Source organism: Ixodes scapularis, unplaced genomic scaffold (assembly GCF_016920785.2).
Source record: "Ixodes scapularis isolate PalLabHiFi unplaced genomic scaffold, ASM1692078v2 PGA_scaffold1__304_contigs__length_218370807, whole genome shotgun sequence".
Classification (NCBI taxonomy): Eukaryota; Metazoa; Arthropoda; class Arachnida; order Ixodida; family Ixodidae; genus Ixodes; species Ixodes scapularis.
The window spans coordinates 151784883-151811682 of record NW_024609846.1 but is presented as its reverse complement, the minus strand read 5'-3'; the positions used below and the strand labels follow the sequence as shown (position 1 = coordinate 151811682).

The 26800-nt window shown below is 45.3% G+C and overlaps 1 protein-coding gene across 1 annotated transcript in view; it reads left to right on the top strand.

Annotated features, from left to right (window-relative positions):
* Nucleotides 1-13037: 13037 nt before the first annotated feature.
* The window catches only part of LOC8035681 (hydroxyacid oxidase 1-like), a 136928-nt gene continuing 123165 nt past the window's right edge, over nucleotides 13038-26800 (top strand). The window contains exon 1 of the mRNA XM_040215385.3: nucleotides 13038-13198. Coding sequence (XP_040071319.1) covers nucleotides 13038-13198 — 161 coding nt within the window. The remainder of the gene's footprint in view (nucleotides 13199-26800) is intronic.

The window sequence follows — 26800 nt, the reverse complement described above, 5'->3', positions numbered from 1 at the left end:
GTGCTTAATATCACTGAATGGTAATGCAATTTCAATTTGCTAGTTTTATTTCCAAGCACTTGTTGTGTTTGGTATTGAAATCAATGCAAATTTTTACTTTGGTTCAATATATGGGAGGTTTGTTTTATATATCATGCACAGTAGAAAGGTGGGGAGTTGGGCTAGTTGGTAAGCACGTTGCTCGCTTACTTTAGCCATGTATGTCGCATACAATTTGTTGTAATTGTATATTGATTTCAAATCCTCTTATGCCTTTTATTTCCAGCTGCCCTTACATGCACCATGAAGATACCAAAGAGTTCTGAAATTGAACGACAACTATAACCACATGCATTGAGGGGAATCTAGACGGGCAGCACAAGGAGAACGATAATGTAAAATTTCTTCAAAGCAAGGCATGCGTTCTTCCAATCAAGGTATTGTGGCGAAACCTCTTAATTGGTTCGGTTGTTCAGCTGTCATAAAAAAGAACAGCTGAGTTCACACAAACAAAATCCTGGCAATGAGTAGTACAGGTTGTATGCTCTTTTTCCTTCGCAAAACATTAACTCTTGTATGTTTTGTCTGAGGGTAAAAAAATTATACAAGTTCATATATTGAATGACGGAACTATGAACTCTCCGTACCTATCTGCACCCCAAAGTTTCCTGTGGCTTCGCACTGCGTGAACATGAAAGCTGTTCGCACTAAACAACGAAGCACTGTACCTTTCCGTCTTTTAGAAGGCACTAGCCACGAGCCATCCGCACCGATGCTGCACCTGCGATAAATCAGGTGACACCCTTTGCAGAGCCAGAGCTCTGCCAGGGGAGTCGCCTGATATATCAGAAATGCAGGAGTCACGCATGTCTCGTAGGTTTGGCCTTATATAAGGCGGAAAGGTATAGTGCTTCGTTATTTAGTCCGAACAGCTTTCGTATTTCCTACGGATAGCTGTCCGTAATTTGGGCAACAGACGTTCCGTCATTTTACAAAATATATGCCTTGTTTTTACAGACGTCCAGTTTCCAGATTACAGAAATCATGTCGGGACTATTGAACGGGCAACATTTCCCGTAAAACGAGGCGAAAGTTTTTACAGTAAAAGGACAATAGAAAACTAACCAAACGTTAAAACCTAGGAAAATAATGAAAATCTGATTAGAATGCAGACGTTTTCTTTCTTTCTTTTTTTAGGGAAGGGGGTTCAGTTGGTTCCAGACTCTTGCCAGAAGTCAACGTTACTAAAACACTCAGTTGGAAAACTCACCTTTGAAACCTGGAGCGCTGGCGTCCACCGAGACCGAGCTAACAACGATAAAAGCGCCACCCTTTAGCGATAAGTTAAAACATGAACGTTGCTTTATATGGCTACTGCTAGAGTCACATAATGCTCTCAGAGTACCGAAACTCCCAGGCTCGAGGAGCCAAGTTGGTGGCTCCATCTTTTTTGTTTACTGCGGTCACTGTGAGCTTTTAGAAATCATGTTTTTGAATAAAACAAACGGAACATGTTGTTTTCATAGAATATTTTATTGAATATGAGTACAAAATGACAGGAGCGTGATGTTTGCATAAAATTTTAGTGTACAGTGTTTTGCGGCACAATTATTAACGTTTTTATACAGCCAAGTCTTACCGGTGACTTCAGGTAGTGCTCCCTGAACCTAGGTGCGTCCTAACTTCGGTGATTGATCTCTTCGCATCCCCTTGGGAGACGGAGCTTGGCTGCCCTGAAACCCCTTCCACTGTATACGTTTCAGCGCCAAAATGGTCGATAAAAGTTAAGCATTGAACGATATCACAGGACGGTATCGAATGCGATACTCTGGCTACTGTGAGATGGTTTTACCGCACTGGCGCGACTCGAACAGAGCTCTATCCAAAGGTGAAAGGAGCAGTTAAATATGATAAAAACGCCACCCCTTACAGCCAATTCACACGACGGACCGAATCGAAAGTTTCGTCCGCGGACCGCGCACCACGTGACCGGCACGTCACCGATTCCTGCGATCCGCGACTCGTCCGCGAACGTGCGGACTGATAAAGTCGAGCGCCTTTTTCATTCGCGGACTTTTGGCGGGTGATTGGCTTGAAAGGCGTTTAGTCTGGCAACGGTACATGTTTTAAAGCGCAGCTCTTAGGGGCCCGTTCCCGGCTTGAGAGGCGTCGGCGTCGCCGTCGGCGTCGGCGTAACCAAGGTCACCCCAAGGTCACGCGACCTCCAAGGTCACCCCAAGGTCACATGACCCCCGAGGTCACGTGACCGCCCCCAGGGTCACGTGACCCCCCGCCGAGGTCACGTGACCTCTCCGATGACGTCATCGTCACTGATGACGTCACCGGCATCCGCATCGTCATCGTCATCATCACTGATGACGTCATCAGTGACGCCACTGATGACCTCATCGGCATCCCAAGGTCATCGTCACCATCACTGATGACGTCATCAGTGACGTCACTGATGACGTCACCGGCGTCCGCAACGTAATCGTCACCATCGCTGATGACGTCATCGGAGTCAGCATCGTCATCGTCACTGATGACGTCATCAGTGAAGTCACTGATGACATCATCGGCATCGTCACGTGACCCCCCAAGGTCACGTGACTCCCCCAGGTCACTTCGCCCCCCCCCCAACCCTTCCCTCACCCTCCTCAAGAGCTGCGCTCTAATTCGGTGTTACAGGGAGTTGTAAACGGCTTTCACTTTTTTTTTGTGTTTTGCTTCTGGGCGTTTAAAACAAAAATGGCGCATTGTTGTGTTTTGTGCGTTCGTTGGTTCATTTTGTCGCGCGATTCTTGGTCCCACGCGTGAAAGAAACCCCAGAAACTTTGTCCGGCTGACGCTTACGCAGGTTACGGTACTCCTTCGGGTCCGTGTCAAGATGCTCCCGTCAAAACGCGTCTAGCACGCCGTGATAATTCTTGCACGTCCAATCAGGATTTCACCGAGCAAGACCTTTCTTGTGGATGTGGTGTGCTTGAGTGTTGTGCACGAGCGCGGAGTGCGGTGAAGACATCTCCAAACGCCCCTCCGCGAGACGAGAACTTCGTCGCGTCTACGCCGAAGCTTTCTCGAGCAGGGCCATGTCTGTGTCACTGTCATGCTTTGGGTTAGTAAAGTTAGTGGCGCTTCGCGCGAAGCCTGTCCCAGTGTTTAGTCTCGACCTGTACGTACCAGCGGCGCACGATTCCCTATCGCGGTAGCAAACGTCGATTTCTCTCTTGGACAACGGTGCCGCGGTGCAATGTTGGAGTTTCGCGGCACTTTCGGGTGTCGAACAGGTTCTGTCCGTCTTCGCTGGCGTCTGCTCGTCTTCTCCCTCGTGTGGATGCGCTTGGGAGACGGACGAACCGCGGACATGTCGTAACGTGATCAATCCGTCCGCGGATTAGTCCGTCATGTGAATCGGCTATTAGCGACGAGTTGAAACATAAACGTTGCTTGATATGGCTAGTCCTAGAGTCAATCAATGCTCACAGAGTACCGAAACTCCCAGGCTCTATATCTTGTCGGCTGAGCTCTGGCCAAAAGTAAAAGGCCAAGGATTGGCCAAAGGGGAACAGCCAAGCTCTGGCCAAAGGTGAACGGCAGAACTCTGACCGAAAATGAACGGCCGTGCTCTGGCCAAGGTGGGTGCCCAAAGGACGGAGTGCCCTCGTTCGTCCGTGACCGAGTGCAGGAGGACGTCGGCCACTTCTCGAAAGTCCTTTGGTCGAAGGACGGCATCCACGGTCAAGCGCCATATTCGACGTCCTGCACAGCTCTTTGACGAGACATCGGCTGAACTCTGGCCAAAGATGAACGGTCAAGATCTGGCCAAGGTGAACGGCCAATAAGGGAATTGTACTCGACCGTACGTAGCCGAGTGTACTAGAACGTCAGCCACTTCTCGAATGTCATTTGGCCGAAAAACGGCCGACTGGCGGCATCGACGGCCAAGGACCACATTGGACGTCCGATGCCTTTGGCCAGGCATCGGCCGCTGAGACCTGCCTGGCCATACGATCATCAGCTGTCGGTTGGCCGTCCATATGTGTGCTGCTTGGGAAGATTTCCCTCCTGATGTCTTATGGGACCCACTCAGCGCTTCAAACCCCTCCAGCCCGTCAGACCCTTCAGCCCAATTCCCCTCAGCCCATCAACCCTTTAGACGCCCAAATGACTGAGAACAAAAAAAAAAATGCGGTTTAAAACGTTATTGAAAATTTATTTCAGATTGAGTTTTACATGCATGTTGTAACTGAAAACTACGATAAGAACAAACGTTTGCTCAAACCCGGGTACATGCAGCTGTGGCCGAGAGCGATCAGATCAGATAGAAACAACCGAGTTCTTTGTCACAAAAATATATATTTGAAAGTGGTCAAAATGCCGGTTGGTAACTTCATGATATATGGTAGTTCAACTAATAAAACCAAGCAGGTGTAACACACGGAAACATACACCCTGTAAGTAAGCTCGTTTATTAAATCCCCGAACGCGCAAGCAACATCCGCCGCCGTTGAAAAATCCTTGGCACAGCCACGGTGTCGTCCCTGATGCTGCCGCCACGGCGTTTCCAGCGCATTTTTCACTCGCTAGAGGCTTCTGAAGCTGAAGGGACAAATAGGCGCAAGAAACAGCCCCGGACAGCGACCGTCATCAACCGTCTCAGACCCACAGTGCCTTGACCCCGGTGTGCAGGTACTACATGCGGTAGGACCCTGACCCAGACTGCCGCGGCCGCCGCGAATGGACCGACACCGACCAGCTCCTTCTAGAATGCGGCAAACACGATGATGCTTGGGCGGTGCTCACAGTGGCCTACGACGGACTGGGGTTCTTTTGAGGAGACAAGAAAAAGCAGTGCGACCGAATGAATCAAAACAGACCAAGACGCGAGCCTTAAGGCCATGCTCACTTTCCTGTAGGAAAGCGGTCTAACCCAGACATCTACAGCGTTAACAACAAGCAAACGGTCCTTGAGGGAACAAAAAAGGGCTATCCTAACCTTGCCAGCTTCCTAGCACCACTCTACCCTGCCGACCGCTGGAGAGGGGCTTGGCTGGTCCTGCACCCTGTCTCCAGTGCCGGGCAGGGTGAAGCGCAGCCCTCATTTGCCGTGCCAAGTTTGACGGCGCACCCCACAGATGGGGCGCAAGCTCTAAAGGGTTTTTTTCCGCGGACATATCTTGGCTCACAAGACCAAGCGGACAGGGATCACGACTCCCGTGTTCGCCTTACAACGGCGCTCGGCCGGCGGCTCGTCATTTCTCCACATGGGGCATTCGCCCCCGGTCGCCTTTTTGGCGACCGGACACATAGGTAGTGACAGACGGGCCTATGAGCACACACCCAAGATTGCCTCTTTCCTCTCCCCACACCCATACAAACGTCTCCTCAATTTCCAAAACTCGCCGTGGCCGCCCGATCCAAAAGTGGTTGAGCGGCTTCCCGACTCATACACTCTCAACAAAAGGGTAGTCGTAGGGTGCTACATTTGGGGTAGTCAGAAGCCGTCACAGATATCGCTACCCCACTTTAGTAATACTAACAACCCCATGGATAGTCACACGGCACGCAATCAACAGGTAGTCACAGTGACCACCACTAAAAGCAACATGGCGGCTGGAAAGCGACAGTGGAGCAATACGAGTAAGGCCTAGCGAGCTGGACTGTTTTTTGCTAAAATACGATTCTCAAGTGCGTTCCGTGCGCACTAAAGCACTCCAAAACGCGCCTCGAAGCACCGGCACCGCACCTATTACGAGTAGGGGCGACGATGTGAGGGGGGCATTCGAGGGGGTTTGTCCGCGACGCTTTCGCGCGGCCGGCTGCATTTACTTCGCGGCCAGAAAACATTCAAAGAAGGAACCGTATAGCGACAAATGGAATGATGTCTTTATTCAACAGAGAGTCTGCTTGCTGTGTTTGCCGCAAGTGATCCGGCGTTTTCGGTTGAAAGCGGCGAGGCGAAGCATCACCGATACAAGCGGCGTCGGTTCCGATCGTTCAGCGCTCCGCTCACCTGTTAGCATTCGTTAGCCACTTTCAAGTCCCTGGTATTCCCCACCGCGTCTGTGCACGCACTATTCACCGCACGGAACACCCATTCAACTGGCTATGGGACTGATCCCACTGGGACGAGAGGCCGAGATCCGAACCCTTTTTTGTGGCTGCTGCTCTGTGGATCCATGGAACGCCTCCATGTTTTTCACTCAAATAAGTAGACACATAAACGCGCGACTCCTTGAATTGGACGGCGCCACGCGCCACCTAACGGACAGCGCTCAAACTAAGAAAAAAGAAACCAACAGTCTTTGTTGTGAGCGCCTCGCCAGGTATGCACGTACGTACGTACGTACATATTCCACACCACACTCTACGCAGACGCGACATACATACAGCATAGGATATTATACATGAACGCGTTCACAAACAGTACAAGGTACAACATGAGGTATTGACACTCTTCATACCTATACACACGATTAGTCAACACCACCTGCTTATCTACTGCTGTATTTTCTGTGACCGATTAGGATGGTGACCACTGTCATATTTTGCATAAATACGAAAAGACTGTGCGAGATTTACCCGTATATATTATTTTCCTCTACTACCCTTAGGAAATCGCTCGTATCTCTAATTTAATCCATTGCAAAAGTGAACTACAGGTTATGAATCAATTTGAATAGTCGCTACACGTCACGTTTTGATCAGTTTCTTTTTCTCGTTGCCTACATTTCAAGCATACAAAAACCTGTTTAATTAATTGTATTAATTATCGAAACCAATTTCTGCAATCACAACTTTCTGAACACGCTGGTGCATTTTCTTTTCTCTTTTTACATATCCGAATGACTTCAGCGGGGGTTGAGTAAATGTTGAGTACACTGAGCACGCGCAGGTGATTCTAGCGAAGCCCGTCCGCCGGTCCTCCCCGAAGCGTTGTTTCAGGTTTTTGCCTTTCGCTACAATTGTTTCTGCTCATGCGCGTGTCTTTCAAATATGCGTTCTATGCGCTCGCGCTCGCGCCGAGAGGACAGTGCAGAATTGCCGTTTTCGGGCCCGTGCATTCACCTGCAACGAACGCGAAATACGTATGCTAAATTATCTAAAGCCTGGTACAGACAGTTGCGTTTGACTGCGCCTGACTGCGTTGCGGCAGCGAGAAACCAGGACATCCCTCCTGCTTATATCACGTGCCAAGATGATTCCTTGAATTGGATTCCACGGTTCATACGAAGCACAGATGTGCCGGTGACTCGCTTTCGGTTTTCGACGCAACGCTGTCAAACGCATTCAAACGCAAGTGTCTGAACCGGCCTTAAGCATCAAAGAACGCCGAGAACATAGTTATCTGCGCTGCACCTGCTGGCGTCTCCAGCAGAACGTTTTCGAAAAAAAATCTAAAACAAATAGCACGTGTATGTTTGCCAACGCCTTATTTTTAGAAATTTACTTAGAATCATTTATATAGGTAAAAGGAACGCGTGCCGGAAGGGCTGAAATCCTAGTCTCCTCCTAGTACTCCACCTTGGATGACACACACTTGGCTAATGGCTCTAGCCCATTGGGTAGCTAAGTAAGCCTGTGGGGTAGTTACAGCCGTCAAAACGCATGATGACTAGGGGGGATGCTCACTTTTTCTTAGAGTGTATATCCTGAAGGGTCACATTATCTCCACCACAAACCCGATAAAACGATTTTTATGGGTAGTGTGGTTTCATGGAGAGGATTGAAGCAGTAGCCACAGGCCTCGCAGCAAGCTATGACGGTCTCTTACACCCTTTCGGAATTCCTAAAGTGTCCGTCAGGCTCCTTAGAAAACTTTGACGAACATCTCAAACACATAAGCATCCTTTATAGGTGCCTCAGAAGTTTTAAGAAATCCTGGGGGGCCCCATAGACGCATTTTCAATTGGGGAAGATATAGCAACTTCAAAGGGATGTAGAGATCAGACCTAGTTGGAACTTTAGGCCCGACCGAGCCGTCCAAATAAACCCTTGGTCCGAACCCGTCCCGAGTCCAAGTGGGCTTTTTAAAGGCAAGTCTGAGCCCGACCCGACCGAAAAAAATTTGACCCGAACCCGGCCAGCCAGACTGCTCTTTTTGACATGAATTCAACCCTCACCCGGCTTGAAACACGCCTAACCAGACTAAAACTTGGCCCGAGCCCGACTGTGTTTTCTATTACTTCTACCCGTGTTATACAGGACACAGTTCATATTAAAGAACAATTTCCCATTTCGAAAGTTAAAAACATTTGTTTCAAAATTCTGTACAGCCATTTTATTTACTGAGGATGCTTCTAGGACAATGAAACATTTTTTAATAGATTTAGTGTGTTACGCTATTGAAGTAAAACAAGTAATAGGCAGAAAATCTAATGTTTTTATCCTTTTATATTATCACATATTATGCTGGCAGATCAACGCAATTGCTTAATTTATAAGAATTTGAGTAATCGGTAGCGAATATTCGGATTACGTATAATGCTGAAGCGGCAGATGAATAATTTAATGAACAACACACTTCAACAAAATGGAATGTACTTTCACGCGGGACGAGTGGGGAGGTACTGAGGTCAAAGCTACACATCCCGAGTTGATCGGCGAGTTTTCCCGCTGCCGCATTTGATCAGTGCCATGCCTCACGCAATTCCTATCAACATTGTGAGATCTTCGTCATGGTGATGTGACCGGTATATCTGCGACTTTCCCGAGCATTCTCGGTCACGTAAAACTTGGTGCTGACCAATCGCTGTGGGCGGCATACCCGCTTCGACCAACCAACACCCTCTGGACCAACTCGCAGATGTTCAACTTAGCCCCCATGGACGGAAGATGGGAAACGATGTAGCACAGAATAGAATAATACTTGAAATATGCGACGAGTTCATAAAAGAAAATAGCAACAAACGGCTTGCTAATTTTTATCAGCTCAATGTGCACGTTGCATTTTTAGCTCTGAACCCATCCTGAGCTTCGTCATTCGCTATGACTCTTCGCCATTTCGCAGGGCTTGACTCCTGCGTGTTCTGCAAGAAAGTGTGCGCACCGGCGTTTTTCGACACAGACGCGATGTCTAGTGGAGCGGAGTCATTGATGTTGATAACTCTGTCCTAGACCAGTGGTTTTCAATCATTGATGTTGCAGGGACCGCTTCTGGGGATCAGCGGAAGTGGAGAATGCGCGATGTGGGAAGAGGGAAAGGTGTGGTGTAATTATGCTTTTGAAAGGATAAAGGAATATTAAATCGCTCAGTGCTCGTGTAAACTGGCGTTCTCTCATTGACGTACACGAAACATATTTACCCAGGTTTATTGCCAGGTTCATCATAATCAAGGCTTCCGGGATTCTAGAACTTCCTTCGCAGGGGTCACTGCCTCCAATTTCAGAACTATTCACCAAGACGGTTGACCTAGTTTATCGGGATTTGTATCGACCGAATGACCCGCGGCACAATATCCAGATTTACGCTTTTTGTGTTAAAGCAAACTTTCCGCTAATTATTGTGCTTTTCGAATATAAAATAAATATTTACCCCAATTCCGAAATATTTGGCAAGGTCGAGTGTTGGCTCACGATGCTTCGACTAGGCCCGAACCGAGACAGACGCAGTTCGGTATAAATCGGCTCGAACCCGACCAGAACCCGAAAATGTGCTCTCGTATATTGGCCTGAGCCCGACCCGACTTTTGGGCTCGTGCTTTTATGCTAGCCCGAACCCGCGCAGATTTCTACTTTCAGGCGCAAAGATGCTCCCAAAAGTGATAGACAGTGGCACCGTATATTTGACCCTCCCATGACGTGAAAGGACGTGACGTGGCTGCGAAGAATCACAAATTGCCTGTGGTTGTAAAAAGGGATTTGTAGAGGTTGATTGTTTCTGCACACCAGTCACTAGCAAAGGCGCACGTACGTCAATGTTGATAGCTCAATGAAAGATGCAGTAATAAACTAAAAGCTGTATACCATTAGGCTTGTCGCAGTGGCGAAATTTCCAGTGGGAATGACCAAGTAAAGTGCGCCAACTCTTGGCGCACGACAAGGAATTTGAATGACTGGATATTTTAAATGATTATCATCTCTTGCTTTGCTTGAGACCTTACAATGCGTACGAGGGTCATTCAAAATTATCGGCACAAACCATTCAGTACCCATCTCGAACAAAATTTCCAAGATCCAATTCAGTCATAGATTATTCCGCAAACCCTTGGCTGATTTGAAAATAATTTGCCACAATATCCACTCTCACTCGTGTGCCGACAGCGTCAGCCCACGTGCTCGCTCAATGTTCTCATCACTGGTGGTCACGGATGTGCGTCAGCAACATCGCCACTCTACGCTCTTAAATGTGTGTGCGCCGGAAAGTGGAAGGAAACAGTAGCTCTGAATCGCTAATGGTGGTTGTGCGGCTGTCAACCCATATATTACGCAACTCTGCTGGCCCTATGGTCGCACTACATTATAGTTCGTTTGCATAGCGAGCTAGTTTCACATCTTCCCTTCTTCCCCACCGTAGGTAGCCACTTTGAAAGACGATTTGATGGTGCAGGGCCGCCCTTTTGGAGTAAGCCATAGATTGCTGCGTGGAAATGCGGCTCTGAAGTAAATTTCTACAATTTCCCTGCCTCGAAAACATTCTGTGGTTTTTAAATTATAAGCTCTTCAAAGTGGCGATATTGATGCCTTATGAAACCTTCGAAGACAATTAAATTATGATGTTATCTCAAACGTTTTTAAGACTACAGCTCCGGCTAGTTGGGGTCATGTGTCTTAATACGATGGGTATGAAACACACAAATGGCAATTACCGCTGTTGTTACCATCCGAAAGAAGTAAAGCCTAGCTTATCCCGAAAAAAAAAATATATTCGTGAGGACTGAGTTATTACGGCAGGTTTCCTAAAAGCGTTACCATTTATACTGCAATGAAGGGAAACATATAGTATGCAAACGCCGGATGTTTTTTCCGCGACCAGCTGCGACCGAAACGGTGAGCCGTCGAACCTCCTTCTACCAGCTGCCGGGGAACAAGTCAAAGGCCCGAAATGGCTGCCATGATTGTCCCAGGCTCCAAGCACATTTTCCCAGTCATCATGCTCGTGAAGAAATAAGCTAATTTTTAAGTCGTATATCGTTTTATAAAATAAACAGTACAGATAAGGATATGAAAGGTTAACTCAAAGGCGGGACGATAAGCGGACATCTACAAGCTTCGGCTTACGGACAGAAATGAACTTCAAAATGCTCTAAAAATTAGCATGCCGTTAAGCAAATAAATAAATACGTAAATTGTAATACTTGTCGCGAGTGATAATTATTTTTATTCGTTTTAGTTAAACCAACACGCACATTAGTCCACATAGATTTTTTTTTTTTTTTTTTGCTGCCCCACATTTATGTATCATACACAGCGATTGCTTGTTAAAAATAGTTTTCGATTCCATTTGCCGAACACTTGCGAGTATCTAAAAAAAGAAAAGAAATGGAGCCGACGCGGTTCAGGAAATGTACCACTACCGGTCATATCCTGCACATCTGCATGATCCCGAGGCATTGTTTGTTCGTGCTGATTTTTTTTTTTCACTGTTGGATGTATGACTGCTAATTGTTTTTCCTCTTGATGCGTACGCAACGGGTTCCTACACCCTATCAAAACTCCCTACAGTAGCCCTTTTGTCCTGAAGCCTTGTCGGAGAAAACCTGTAGAGAGTTGTACTTAGAAAAGCTGAACAAATGCCTGATTTTGCGAAGTTTGTATAAATTTCAGTCTTTTCTTCGTCGTCCGGTTACTCTATTTGTCTTTTAAAACATACCGCCAGCATGTAGGGCGATTTGTTAAATACGTACGCGTCCAATATTTCTCGGCGAATATCCAGCATCGTGCTAAAAAAATTACAGGAGTAAAAATGATAACGCTAGTGGGTTTCAAACGATGAAAACAGTGCACATAAGGACGACCAGGAAAGAAAGGAGCACATACGCAGCGCTGACATTCAACTGAGGTATGTCTTGTCAAGCATTTTCCATAGACGTATACTCTCAGAAATAGGGGGTGGAGTACCGACACACCTTGTCCCATATTTGACACCCCCAGAATTACAATTTGACGTTCAGTCTAGTGACATCAAACCGACCATGCCAAATTTCACGAGCGGCTTGGTAGTCGAGTGGCACTACTCATTAAAATAGCTGGTATACGCATTAAAGAGTACAAGAAACCACTCCAGGTTTTGTTTGTACTTCTGTGAAACCTCAATATTTATTTTAGTCTTTGATACGTATGTTAGCTATTTAGTAAATCCTTTCACACTGCTATCAAACCGCTTGAAAAAGTTGGTATTGCCAGTCCGGCGTCAGTAAACTGAACGTTGAAAAGTAGTTTTGGGCTATTATGTATGGGACTAGGGGAGTAGGTAGTACACCCCCTCCTTTTGAATGTTCACGAGGTTGCCACAATAGGTCATTCCGCTGACAAACGAACTGGCAAAATTGTTGCCCGCACAATGAAAGCTTACAATTTCACCGAATGTGCATGAAGTAGTGAATTTTATTGTGTGAAATTTGGAGAGCTTCTAGTTCCCGTGAAAGATGAGAGCAGCAGACTTGCCAGTGTAAACAACTACAGTGTTCGCAGACAACAGAGTTAGCGATAGGTGTAACTTCTGGTGCCATCTCCCGATAGGCGACGCAAGGAGACAACAAAATGCATTATCTACTTTGTGGGCCTATATGAAACCTATATGGGACCTATATGGAGACTATATGGAGACTCTGCAATGAATTAAAGAGAGATTCAATCGCTTCGGCGCTTTTCTGCGACACCTATTTTTTACTCCCGTGACATCCCGGGGAAAGTTAAAGTGTTTTGATTTCATCGGGCACATGTGGCCAATCTCATACCTGGCGCCTGATTGGTGTATACGCGAACGCTGTAAATGTAAACCACCTGTCTCCAGGCATGCCCTTTAAAAGCAGCTGCGCCTGGCGGAACATTAAAACCAAATCGCTCATCTGCTCTGAACTATCGAAACGGATACGAGTAGAATGGTCGACTTAAACATGACGAGGATGGGTGTTGCGAGTGAAGATGACGTCGTAGTTACGATTGAAGACATCGAGCGACTTGGAACCTCAATGTTTGATGCAACCGGCCGGGCTTACTACAACAGCGGCATCGAACTGGAGACGACACTTAGGGAGAATGTCGCGGCTTTCTCCAGGTATGGTAGAGCACTCAATGCACGGGCTTATTTCTTAAGGAACGGCGCGGCCGGTGCCCGCCAAATCTTATTCCTACCCGACCCGAATACGACACGGTGGGATGCCCACCTGATCAGGCCCGGCCTGGACACTGCCAAATGGGATGCCTACCAGATCAGGCCCTTCCCGGGCCTGACCCGGACCGGGCCCGGGCCGGGTCGGGTAGGTGCATCATCGCTTGAATTCAAAGCTGCCCTAAGAAGGTGTTGGTGCATTTGATTCCTTTAGCCTAATCAGTAGATTTGTTTAACCTAATCTAAAGAAAAAAACTTCTGCCTCGTATAGCAAGACGTGGGCTGAAGAGATCAGTCTATACAATGACAATTATAACTCAAAAAGCGGTGTAACGTAAAGATGCGATATGGGTGTAGGGACATATTGGCAAATTTTGGTGGAGATCGTGAAATTTTCTTTCTGCTTAAAATATTCCTACGTGTCTTCTACCAATACCAGCGTGTGGCTATGACAAGCCTTGGTGGCATATAATTGACTGAAGTTCACGTGGCTGTATGTTTTCTCTGCTAATCGGGGGTGTGAAAGCTACTCGTTTTCTTCGAAATTGTTCCGTGCGACTGCCATTGCGCAGAAAAAAAAACAAAAAAACTAACCCTTGTTTTATAGGTTATGGATGTTAAAGAACAGTTCTAAGCGGTATTTGCCAAAAAGTACAAAGATTGTTGCTTCGCCACTTTAACTTTGCAACATGTATTGACGTTTACCATAAAGCAGAAAAAGTGTCTATGAGTAAACAGCTTGAACAAGCTGTTTCCTAAACACATTCACACAGACAGGACAGGACATACACAGAGCTCACTATTAACTATTTAATACTTCTTCTTCATCCACCTCCTATTCTTCGTAGTCCCTTCAGGCATTCCACGATTGCGAGGTAAGGTGCACATTTTAGATTTTTTCTAAAAGAACAAAGCATAATAAGGAGTACATATAAAAATAAACCATAGCTTTTCTATAGATCTGGCTTTTTTATAGACATACATGGTATGTACTATTTTATTCCACAGAACAGCCTCATGTCAATTCTACGATAAAACGTTCAAAAACAATGCATCACAACATTTCAAAAGCATGCAGGGATAAGTTTGGACACCTTCTTAGAACAACTAGGTGTGTATTTAAAGGCGACAGTGGTATTATGAAGACCGACAATATGTTCAAAAGAGTGGTGTGTGCATCGGCTCTAAGGTTGCTCCACATCTATGTTATGTGTTTTTGGTAGCATGTGGCAGAATCATCAAGAAAAACCTGAGTGACAAAAATACTAACGCAATATTCAGGTATTTCGATGATTTTTTGCTTCTGTGCGATACAAATATTCGAGACGGCAGAACTGCCTGTTCGGAGAAGATCTTAGAACTCTTTCAAAGTTGTTGTCCGGATCTGGTTTTTACTCAATCAAGTTCCTCGACCTGACTCTGGAGTTCAGAAACGATCCCGAATTCTGGAGGTGCAAACCCCGTTCATGCAAAATGTTTCTTCCGTATGACTCCGTGCACTTAAAAAACCGTTAAACGCAGTATTTCCGCCACGGCCCTTATCTCTGCCATAAAAAAAAATCGTTCAATTATCGGATAAGGCACGTTTTGAGAGACCAATTTTTAATCTAAAAGAATCCGGATATCGTAACGATCTCCTGGTAAACGTGTGTGAAACTATACGCAAAAGACTAAGCGCGTGTCATCAAGAAGCAGAGACAAAATTCAGGCAGACAAAACTCAAAATCCAATCGTGGTCATTGCATACAAACATGGGATCCCTCAATAATTAAAAAAAAATATTGCAAAACGACAAAACATTAACGTGGTATGCTGTGCCCCAAACAAGGCGTACTTCATATGCCGCAGAGTAAGTAACGAAACACAAATCAGAAAAAGGCATGCAACATTGCTCACAGGACACGATATGCCCAGTGTAAAACAGGTGTTGTTTAGAGAGAGGTAGGCGCTTATTGAACAATGATGCCAACAAGCGCCTGGCAGAGCTTTTGTAGCTTTATACCCCTCAGCAGCAAAACTCCATGGACCAAGCAGAGTGCGAATGCTTACGTCTTGTTCATTTTGTTGCCACCGGCCTTTGTTCATAAGCTCTCTTTCTCGACTGTAGCACTTGCATTCACGCAGTACATGTTCGATGTTATGCGTGACTCCGCACGAAGCACATTCAGACGACTCAGCTCTACCGAGTTTGTGAAGGTAGCTGTTGGTGTATGCCACATTCAGTCTCAAGCCATGTAGGACGGTCTCGGCTGCCCTTGGTACTCCTCGTGGTGCCCGAAATGTAAGGTTGGGATCGATATTGTAAAGATAGAAGTAATGATATTGAGGATTTCTCCAAAGAAAAGATGCTATTTCTGGCCAATATCATTGTCATTTGCATCTGACCTAGATAACGGAATTGACACAGCAATAGCGCTCTCATGAGCGTTTCGAGCGGCCCTTTCAGCGATAACGTTCCCGGTTATACCAGAGTGACCAGGAATCCAATGTATAAGAAAATGGTGCCCTTTGCTGAAGCTGGCGAGATGCTTCCAGAATATCATGTACGAGTTGCAAGTTCGGGCTACATTTTTTCACCGTAGAGAGGGTGTGTAGAGCAGATCTAGAGCACACAAAAATAGCCCAAAAACCAGGACTTTCGGCTCCCACGTGTGCAAGAGCTGCTCGAATTGCTGCGAATTCCGACGCTGTTGACGACGTAACGTGGCTTAAACCTTGCCTGTATGCATGCGTGAGAGACGAAATGTAGGCTCCCAGGGTTGATGGTGCTGACATTGTAGACCCGTCCGTGAAGATATGTCTCGATGAGGCATAAGTTCGGTTTATGTATTCCAGCAATGTCTGCGTAATCACAAGGGCGGGCATTGTTTTTTTTTGAAGCGATTCCCGGAATTCTCGTTCTGATTTCTAAGTGAGAGTACCTCCATGGTGGATAGCTTGGAATTACCGCAGCTTCAAAAGAAGTAGGGAAGTAATCCTCCAAAAGCGTGATATCTTGCGCAAAGACAGATGATGGTCTCTCTGTTACAATGTTTGTGAGCTGATGCTTATATGTTCGATATTTGTGACGAAGATGATTTATCAATGACCTACAGTATTGATAAATAAAATAAATAAATAAATAAATAAATACATAAATAACGTTTCTTGCGTTCTTAAAACGGCTGGTGAAATCGCTCGTGCTTCCGCAAGAGATCCCAAATTAGAAGTGCCTTTCGGCAGCCCTAAACATATGCGAAGAGCTGCTTGAATACTCTCGAGTTCTTTTAGAAGAGTACGTGAGATGTTATGCATAACAGGCAGGCTGTAGCGCAGAAGTCCTAGAAATAAGGCAATATAAGGGGCAAGGAGTGCGGAGAGAAAGCATCCCCATTTGGTGTCACTACTCATCCTGATTATACTGATGGAAGAGGAGAAGTCTTTTTGGGGCGTTTTACATGGGGGCTTCAGATCAACTGCCTATCGAGAGTGACACCCTGGAAAGTATGCTCTGTGACACAGGGAAATTCTTCTCCGTGTAATTCAATTAAATATTTGTCCAGGTTTTTTTTTTTTTTTTTTTTTTTTTTTTTTTTTTTTTATGAATGACATCGTTGCTTACTTGTCCGGCGATATAGGCAGACCACGGAGGTGTAGGTACCGTGCGGTAATGGTATAGGCTTTCTGTAGTCTTGCTTTGTTGATGTAAAAAAATCTACTGCAAGTCCAAAAGCAGATATCATCCGCGTATATAGACACGTGAACGATTTTCGGGAGAATTATCAGGATACCTATGAGACAAACGCTAAAAAGCATGTGGCTGAGGACGCCGCCTTGTGTTGCTCCCCCACTAATATGATGAAGATCTGTGTTGCCGTCTGGTGTCGATATGTAGACTTCTCCTTGTTTTAGGTAATTGGCTATCCATTTGTATACACGTCCTTCTAATAAAATGGCCATCATATCTTGAAGAATAGCATTGTGTTCTACACAATCAAAAGCCGATTTTATGTCCACAAATACAGCTGTTATTTTATTTACTAACTTCATTTGTTCAATACTAGTTACTAAGTCAATAACGTTGTCAATGCTGCTCCTTCCGAGTCAAAGTTTATTTGTGGACGAAGGATATAGATCTCTATTTTCTAGATCCCATTCCATTTGGGTAAGCAGCATTCGCTCCATTACTTTGTCTATACAACTTGTTAATGCTATCAGACGGTAGGAGTTAATGTCTAAAGGAGATTTTCCAGGTTTTAAGATTGGTAGAACTCGAGCAATTTTCCATTCCTTCAGTACAGAACCCGTTTCCCACGAGGAGTTAAATATTTGTAGCAGTGCGGTCCTCGCCCCTCCCCCAAGTGGCGTAAGGCTGAATACCGTACACCATACGTGCCTGGGGATGACATAACGTTAGACGTCTCGAGCGCCATACAAAGTTCCGTAAAGGTAAAATATATAAGAATAGCCTTGCATACACTTACGGATACATGTCCCTCCTGTGCACTGACATTGTCATGCGGCCTTGAAGAGCAGGAAGTGATCTTGATACAGAACTCTTCGGCTACAGCTGTTTCTGATACTTGACAACTCAGACTGATGGCGCAGAACGGGTTGACTTGCTGTGGCCTTGCACCTAGGCTTCGCATTATCTGCCATGTTCGATTAAGTGGTTTTCTAGGGTCGAGGTTGGAACTAAGTGACCCCCAGCGTCTCTTGGAACGTTTGTCCAAGTGGCGTTGAACCCGTTTTTGTGCTCGCCTAGAAGCCCGAACAACCTCAGCATTTGTCTCCCTTGGCCGGCGTTCTGCTCATCGACGAATGGCCCGAAGAAGCTCATATTCACCATCGACTGCAGTATGAGGTTTTGTCATGTTGACATTTTTAGTCGAATGAGAAATTGAAGAGGTTATAGCCGGCAGCAAGACCTTTCGGCTCGGTCACCGCGATACATTCAGATTCCATTTTAGTTTTAAAGATATCCCAGTCAGTATAACACATTGTGGCACTCTGCTTCGTGCAGTGAAATTCTTGAATTGTAGTGTATGTAGGAACATAATCGCTACCGCATGTTTCAATATCAGCAAACACATTGTTTCCCCAGAGGGGGTTGAAGATGCGAACGAAACATCTAAAGGACTACTCATAGATGCCCCTCTTAAATACGTCGGACTTCCGTCATTGAGTACTACAAGATGATGTTTTAGAGTGAGGTCAAATTACGCGTGTCCTCGAGTGTTATTATTTTTACTTCCCCATTATGCGTGGTGACTGTTGAAATCGCCCGTCAGAATATGAGGAGATGGGGTTTACTGTAGAATAGTATCGAGCCTTTGAACGTCGAAGGGTGCTCGAGGGGGTATGAAGCCAGCAATAACCGTGAAGGAAAGTTCTGCTTTTCTAATAGTTGCTGCGATATATTTATTTGTAGGGTGTGGTGGGATATTATGTTGAACAAATGTCAGATCCTTCCAAACGCCAAGTAAATCTCTGCTGAGCTCATTTCCTCTGTGAGAATGATACAGTTCATATCCTGATAACCTGGTGTTGTGAGACACTCGCGACTCTGAAATCGCATTTACAAGAAATTGATATTTAAACAGAAATTGACGAAAGTCCGACAGTCGATTTCGAAGACCTCTCGCGTTCCATTGAAGGACGGTGGCTTCACCACGAAGCACTCTAATGACACCATAGCTTGCTAAGTGGAAGTAATGCTGAGCAGAACGTAAGGGCGCAACTGAGCTGGTGTATATAAAACATTTTATTGAAAACCCGAGACTGAGGTAATGACAGACAACGACAAGGAAGAGAAGGGGTACGTCTCAAACACAGCTAAAGCTTTATTGAGGTAATAACCCTTTATATAGGGTTAAAAAGAAAAAGGAAGGAAAGGGAACCCCTCTTCACATCACCTCTCTCCACAAAACACACGACACCGGACCTCTAACATTGGGGTCAGATCAACAAAAGAACAGACAACACCAAAGATGACACATCATTAAAAAGAAAAAAAAAAACCGCTGGGAAAACTGCAGATTGCGCTGGACCTTTCATTGAGAACGTCAGCTATAAAACTAAACACACGAACACAAAAAAAGGAAATAATGTTAACAATACCATTAGAGATTTAGAAAATGCTTCCATTCCGGATGTAAAGACAAAGGAGGCTTGTTCACTTCATTCCCATGCTTCGTTATTGCGGTGGACACTTTCAGCAGGCCCTTGTGGTCATTTTTTTTTATTACAATTGTGGTCGTCGAGTTGCATAAAGGCACGCAATTCCTACACTCCTGAATCTGCTTGGATACCTCGGAATATGGATCCTTTTTCTTTTTGGCACATCGTTCATGTTCGGCTAGTCTATCATTAAGACAACACTTCGTTTGACCTAAATAGCACAAACCACAAACAAAAGGGATCTTGTAGACTACACCTGAAATGTAACACACTTTTCCCTGTTTTTTTTAAAACAAACTTTCTGGGCGGAAGCGAACGGAGTTGACCTTTTCAAACTGCTATCTGTGCTAAACGCCATACGTAGATCAAACTTATCACCGACTGATTTTAAATTGTGTGAAATTTTATGGAAAAACAGTGCGACTAGAAACTTTTTGTGCTCGGGTATTTTCCTAATTGTCTTTTGTCTTTTGCAACAACGTACGAAAGCTGCTTGGAAATAAATTCTTGAGGATACTTTGCAACATTTATCCGGGAAAACACAACTTGAATCAACGTCATAATGGAGTGCCAACATGACTTTTGAACCGCGTTGTTAATCATGTTTTGAACCAATCCTGCCTTGACATGATTTGAAGGGCAACTATCAAAGGGAAGCACAAGCTTAGCCTATTCTTTGCCATACGACCAACATAAACCGGGAACCAATCTGAGCTGGAGGTCTAAATACTGAAGTACGTTGTTGGCTGGCTTTTCTATAGAAAACTGCAACTGGGTTGCCTCCCTGTACACGGTATTCTCGATGGAACCAGCAAGGGCTGAGTCACGGACACATACGAATATGTCATCCACACAACTTGTAATAAGTACTGCGCTCGGGTGATAATGTTTGATCACCTCATGCAATGTTAGGTCTAAGTTCCGGAGGTATATTTCCGAGAGAGCCGAGGCGACAGCCCAACCAATAAATACGCCTTGACGTTGATTGTATTTCCGCTCATCATAGTTTACCACTGTCGACTTTAGATACAGTTCAAGTATCCTTAGAAAATCATTGATCTCTATACCAGACTGGGACTGAAACCGAACTAAATTCTCCTCTAGAAACGAGCGGACCCTAGAAAGCAAAATGGCTGGTTTGAGTGAATAATACAAATCCTTGATATCCAGGGAAAAAATCGTGCAAACTTCACCATGAAACGGTTGAATATCTGATATCAAATCCATGGAAGAACCCAATGCTAACGGGCTTTTGAAATCTAGGCAAGAAAGACCATTCTGAAGGAACGTGGAGGCAGTTTTTTGCCACGTGCCATATTCGTTGATAACTTCTCTCAGAGGAAGGGCAACCTTGTCGTCTTTCAACTTACCATTCAGTCTGGAAGCCAAGGACGTAAAGTCACTGTCCTTAGAAGTCCTGACTATTTCTCTCTTGCGTCGGCCCAGATCCCCATCTAAAGAACGAAATGACCCAGAAACACCGAGGTTACATTTCTCCTGAGACTTATTGGAAGGCAGAATAGCAAAAAGCCCCAATTTGTTTGTTTCAAGAAGCTTCACCTCTTTCTCTTCCAACTCTTTCTTAACCCGGGTGACCATCCTAAAGTTTCTAACATCTGACCTGCACGAAGCATCTACTAAGGAAGAGATTCTCTTAAGAACCGTCGACAGAAGAGCAATTTTCTCAGCTGGTTGTGACACAGCGTTACACATGACGTTAATTGTAGAACAAATATCCAAAGGAGAGGGACTCACATTCACGTAAAACTTCGGACCATAGGCTAGACAATTCTCAGTTTGGCGTGCTGTACGCCAAAGGGATTTACAAAGACAGTTTTTATCGCGGTAACCGTTGACATGAACCCAGGTTTCAGTGACTTGCTTGTTCTTATCTTCTGCCTCAGGGACCGGAAAGTTGTATTACAGTCTTTCAAATTTACAGCTTGCCCCCGAGTACATAAAGTCGAAGCTTGAAAATGTTCTGCAATGAAAGCGGTCCACAACTGATCCGCGAGTTGACTCACAGTTCGTAGATGATCTCTGGTACATTTTCGGTAGTCGTTGAGGATCTTTCACTTCCGATGCCATCCAGCCTGTAATGTCTCCAGGTGGTGAAATCGCTCAGGGTCCACTAGCCTGTACCCCAGACGGTTACGTCCCAATCCGGCTGAAGCCTCAATTCGGCTAGAAGTTTCAATTTGACTGCACGTTCCAGTTCGGCTACATCCTCAATTCGGCTAGATGTTTCAATTTGGCTGGATGCTTCAGTTCGGCTAGAAGTTTCAATTCGGCTGAATGCTTCAGTTTGGCTAAACTTTCAGTTCGGCTACAAGTTTCAATTCGGCTGCATGCTTCAGTTCAGCTAGATCCTTGTTTCAATTCGGCTGGACGGTCTAAGTTGATCAATTCAGACATCCAAGCATAAGGTGCCCAAACTTTTGTAGAGACGTTAACTATATCTGCATGATGCCTTAACATTGCAAGCTGCGACCTCAAATCAATAAGTTCAAGCAGCTACGAAGGCTTTGGGCACAGAAAATCATTTGTGTTTGTGTTGTTTGTTCTGTGGAGCTGCTGTGCAAACACCATGTCTCTGCTTCAAAGTAATTCATTCACTTGCCCAAAGAATGGATACAGCAGTCCAAAGATTGCTTCTTCTTGCAATGCTGGCCACCGTTCTCATGAAAGGGACAGGACGCCTTGGCAGCTCCTACGTCGAACTGTCTTGAAGAAAAAAAAGAAGATACCTGCATCAGTTATAAGACAATACAATGTGGTAGAAGTTTAGTTCAATTATTTGCCTCTTCAAGAGGCTAAGAGGATTGTAACAGCAGTACACCTTAACTTTTTTCAATGTCACAAATTTGCCTCAAATTTGGCTAAACACACCAGTAGATATGACTAACCTCGTAACCAAAACTTAACGACCGTAAAAAAATGTTTGGCGACATTTAATTTTTGAATTCGGTCCTCATCGCATTTTCAAAGTAAAAGTTTCTACTGGCAGCACAAAACATCTGTTGAGATGGAGGTTTGGGCGAGCTGGTGTTATATAGTTCTCCACAGCACGAAAAATTCACTACCACGCACAGGCCCAAACAAAAGGAAGAGGCATTCACGCAGAACTGACTTGCAACTCAGACTTGTATTTTTTTCTTCTATATCTGCGCTTGTCTTTTAAAACAATAAGAATTTTTCTTATTATTTCTGGTTTCATCTGGTTGCAAGATAATCTAATCATAAATTCAGACAAGGTATAGTGACACAGTTTTCTTCTAACCTCGATATCTTTTCGGCTTCGATAGTTTCCCCAATTAGTTTATTATATTTTTACTTATTACGGTGCACTTCTTTTTTAGCTCTGCTTGACATCTGCAATCTTGGCAATGTATGCCTAAGTGTCCGCAAGTGATTCTGTTTGTTGTAGTTGTGTTTTCTTAGTCTATGGGAAATCAGTGTATGTGACGTCAAGGGTGTTAAAGGGTTGCGTTTTGGCAGTTGAACTTGTTTCCAACTTATTAGAAGAATTTCAATGGCGGCAAATGAAGCCTGCAGAACCCCAACGTCTGCTGAGCAGCACGAAAGAAATATGTTCGATTCTGTTATCTGAGGTGGTTGTGCTAGCCATGTTCCAAACAAATAAGAGTTTAGAACGAACCAGTTAGGCTTCGTATCGTGAAGAGGGGTACAGTTTCTATCATAAAGGAAGCCATTAGCCCGCAGATTTTGTGGGACGTCCGAAGGCGGCGGAACTTTCTAGATTTCACCCTTCACCCCGCACAGCCATCCCGCGCAGCACGTTCCCGTGGCACCTGCGGCTGTGAGTAGCAAGTATGTCAGGGAGCCTTTAAAAAGGTGGATGGAAAACAAAATTTTTCAGCAAGCGAATTGAGAAGACTGATAGCTTAATGTACCGACATCTAGATAAGCAACCTTGGTTTGCAAAATTTGTCGCGGGAGAGTTGGTGTTAACTAGAGTGCACTGGGAGTTGTAAAACATCTAGAGTGACACCGCCCTATCCAACTCAAGAAACCTCGTCCAGGCACAGGCAAGTCCTTCTGTAATCATAGAGACTACAAATTAATTAATACACTTCTGTCTGGTTACTATTTCTGTTTCTTTTGACTTTCTGAGAATCGTGAAATCGGCAAGGAAATTTAATATTTCAATTATTCCGAAAAACTGAGAATTTAATCGAAACAAGCTCTGAGGAGCATAGGATTTTCGACGAAGGTAAGCTACAGAAAACACCCTCCAAGTGCCACGAATAATTAATTCTGGAAACACGGAATCCCACTTAAAGTTACGCTGCTGCATGTCGCACTCGGGGTAGCCAGGCAGGCTCTGGCGCAGCTTGGTTATGACTTTCCTCGCAAAGGGAAGTTTTGGCATTGCATATGAGGCAATACTTGCCCAAGTCTAGAGGTTACCTTGGCAAGGTAATGGAAGCACGCATGCTCACAACTATGGTAACCGTGGACTATGAGGCGATACTTGCCCAGGTCACCGCGGAATGTCTTCAGCACAAGGCAGGCACAACCGTCTGTCGTAGGTATGATGTGCTGCAATGTTTGATGACACAAACTGCAGCGAAACAAAACATATTTTCCTGTGAAACAGTATCCATAGCTGCAGTATCCGTACCAGTGCATTGCATGAGTAGCTATTTTCATCGTGTACTTCTTTCTACATTTGAAGCACAATTTATCCTGAAGCCGTCAGCATATTTCGGTACCACGTATAAAAAGTAACTCGTACAGATTTGCGTCGAACAAACATATTTCACCACGTGGGTGGCTGTGAGATAAAATACAAAAAGAGGCGAGATAAGTCGACGATTGCATGCTTCAAATGGTCAGAAATGGGAGGAAAGTGCCCTAGACACTTTCCTCCCAATTCTCCTCCTGTGAACAGTAAGGTCAAGGCAGCCCACCAGTGGTGCAACCGGTGGCTTGTGCGCAGTGCTCGAACGGGATTAACTTACGATGTTTGGATACCATCATTTCAGTTATGTTGCGATTATATCGGCACCTAAAAACTGTCAAACGCCGATTAAAAAAATTGTACCGGCTCATTCACGGCTTTGTTAGCTTTGGTTCCTCCCATTACAGAATAAAGAGTTTGTTCACCAAATAAACGACGCGCTCCCGAACTTCATGCAGTTCGTCTCTGAAGGCTTTGTTCATGTTCGAAGCAAGATCTTTGCTCAAAAAGCACTTCGAAATTACAAACAAATCCAAACCGACTCTCGGCAACCCTCATCTCATTGAACCGCAGCACAGTTTTCGGCCAAAAGAGTCGCAAGTAACGACTCTTGAGAAGAAAATAATTATCTATAAAAGCTAGACACCTTGCATGGTTCCGACGTCTGAGAACAAGATATTTTATGTCTTTCGGGGAACGCTACAAAAGCTTAGTGTTCCAAGAACAGCTTGAACGTAAAAAAAATTTCAGTTTTCCTCGTATCTGACGTAACTGGGCAGAGCCCACCAGTAGGAAGCGACATATGCGAGATCCAAAGCATGTGTCGCAAACTGCTGTTTGCGGCACGCCGGAGCAGCCATCTTTCCGAATGTCTGCACGCTGCCTCACATCGTTTCGACGCACATGTGCCTCGCGTTTAATGTTTTGATGACAGCCTTTCGATTCTAAGAATAAAGCGTCAACTGCTGGCTGACGCTAACACTGTTCACAGACACAGTTGCTCAATGCGAAGCGTAAACGAGTATGCCCATGACATGGTGGAAAGGACAGCCTGGCGCCTAGGCAGTACGGCCGCGGACGCCGTTCGTTGTGCCATTCAGCGGTTCAGGGGTAGAACATCGGACTCATAGTCAAGAGCCTGTGGGCTGGATCCCCTGAAGGGGAGGCATATCATTTATCTTCTTTCACTAGCTTTATTAAGTAAACCCTATATTTGCATTCATTATGTGTTCTCATTTGACGTGTGATTCTGTGACCGACCAGGTAATCCATGTCGATGTACCACAACGTGATCGGTCGTTGCATGCTTTCAGCCCTAGGTATATAACACACTGTATGATAAAACGAGCATCCGGCAACGCTTACCATAGGGACCGTCAGTGGCATCACTACGACGCAGTGACAAGGTGCAACGCAACATCGCATCGCTCGGACCTAGCCCATCGAGAAAAGATTTCGCAATCTGTCAGCTGCAACCCATAGGGAAGCAAAATGGCCTCCCTGTATGTTTCAATTAAATCGGTGCTGTGTGCGAACTCAACGTTCTATGTGCGAGCCTAGCAACTGTGTACCTCTTTGCCGAGTCAGCACTCTGGGCTGCACCGGAAAGTATTTTCTCACGTTTGCTGTTCTCATCAAGAAGAGCGTCACACTGCCACCGTGCTCCTAAATAGCACAGATACAGTGTTCAATATGAACTACTTAGTACCCTACAAAAATATCACCCCCTACTTGCGCAAAAAAAAGAAATCTCCTTCGGAATTTCAATAAAAAGTATATTCTGAAAACATGGAACCCTACCTATAGCCACTCTAGTGTATTATATACTAGGGCATCGCCATGCATGTTCTGGAGCAGCTTGGCAACAGCCTTTCCCTTGAAATTATTTCCTGGCATTGCACACTAGGCAATACTTGCTGTAGCCTACGGACTACATTTGAAGGGAGATCGAGGCATCCATGATCACACGTACGGTAATTGGCCATGTCGCACAACATCACGGAAGGTCTTTATGACGCAGACAACTTGTCCCGTCGATGGAGACCCACACATACCCTGCATATGTGAGTAAAGTGCCTAAAATTTAATTCAATTACAATTACAACTTGTTCGCTCTAAAAACAAAATGGCATGAAAGCTTGTCGCTTTTCATAGATGAGGTTCGCTAGCACAGCCTGGCCTTTTTCGTTCAGCCAGGGCCTCAAGTGTTTTGTAGCGGCCCGCCACACCCCCTCACAGTTTAACTTGTGTCGTATTCGCAATTCTGAAGAAATGCCTACAACCAAGAAGGATAGAATTGTAGGAGGGGGCCCTGACATTAGCTCCGTAGCCCCCGCAACCCAACCTCCATTATCGCCTGCCCCTTCGCCGTCTACTTCCTCGCCCATAATGACTACCCGTCATCCCTTGTGACTGACGGTTGTTCGTAGGGAAGGACTGGCTGGCACTGGTGGGCTCTGCACCTCTACTCATCCCAATTCCCGTATAGAGACCGCGGCTGCCCGGTGAAATCCGTCGTCTGCTTCCTTTTTTCGGTACTTTGCTTTGGTTAAAGAGCTGTTTTTTGCAGATAGTCTAACGTGTTGAACTAACTTACCTACGAATTTCAACGGCAATTCATCTTGGACATGCCCGCGCAGAACTGGAGTCGCGATGTGTGGTGATATCAAACGCAGAGAGTGCCA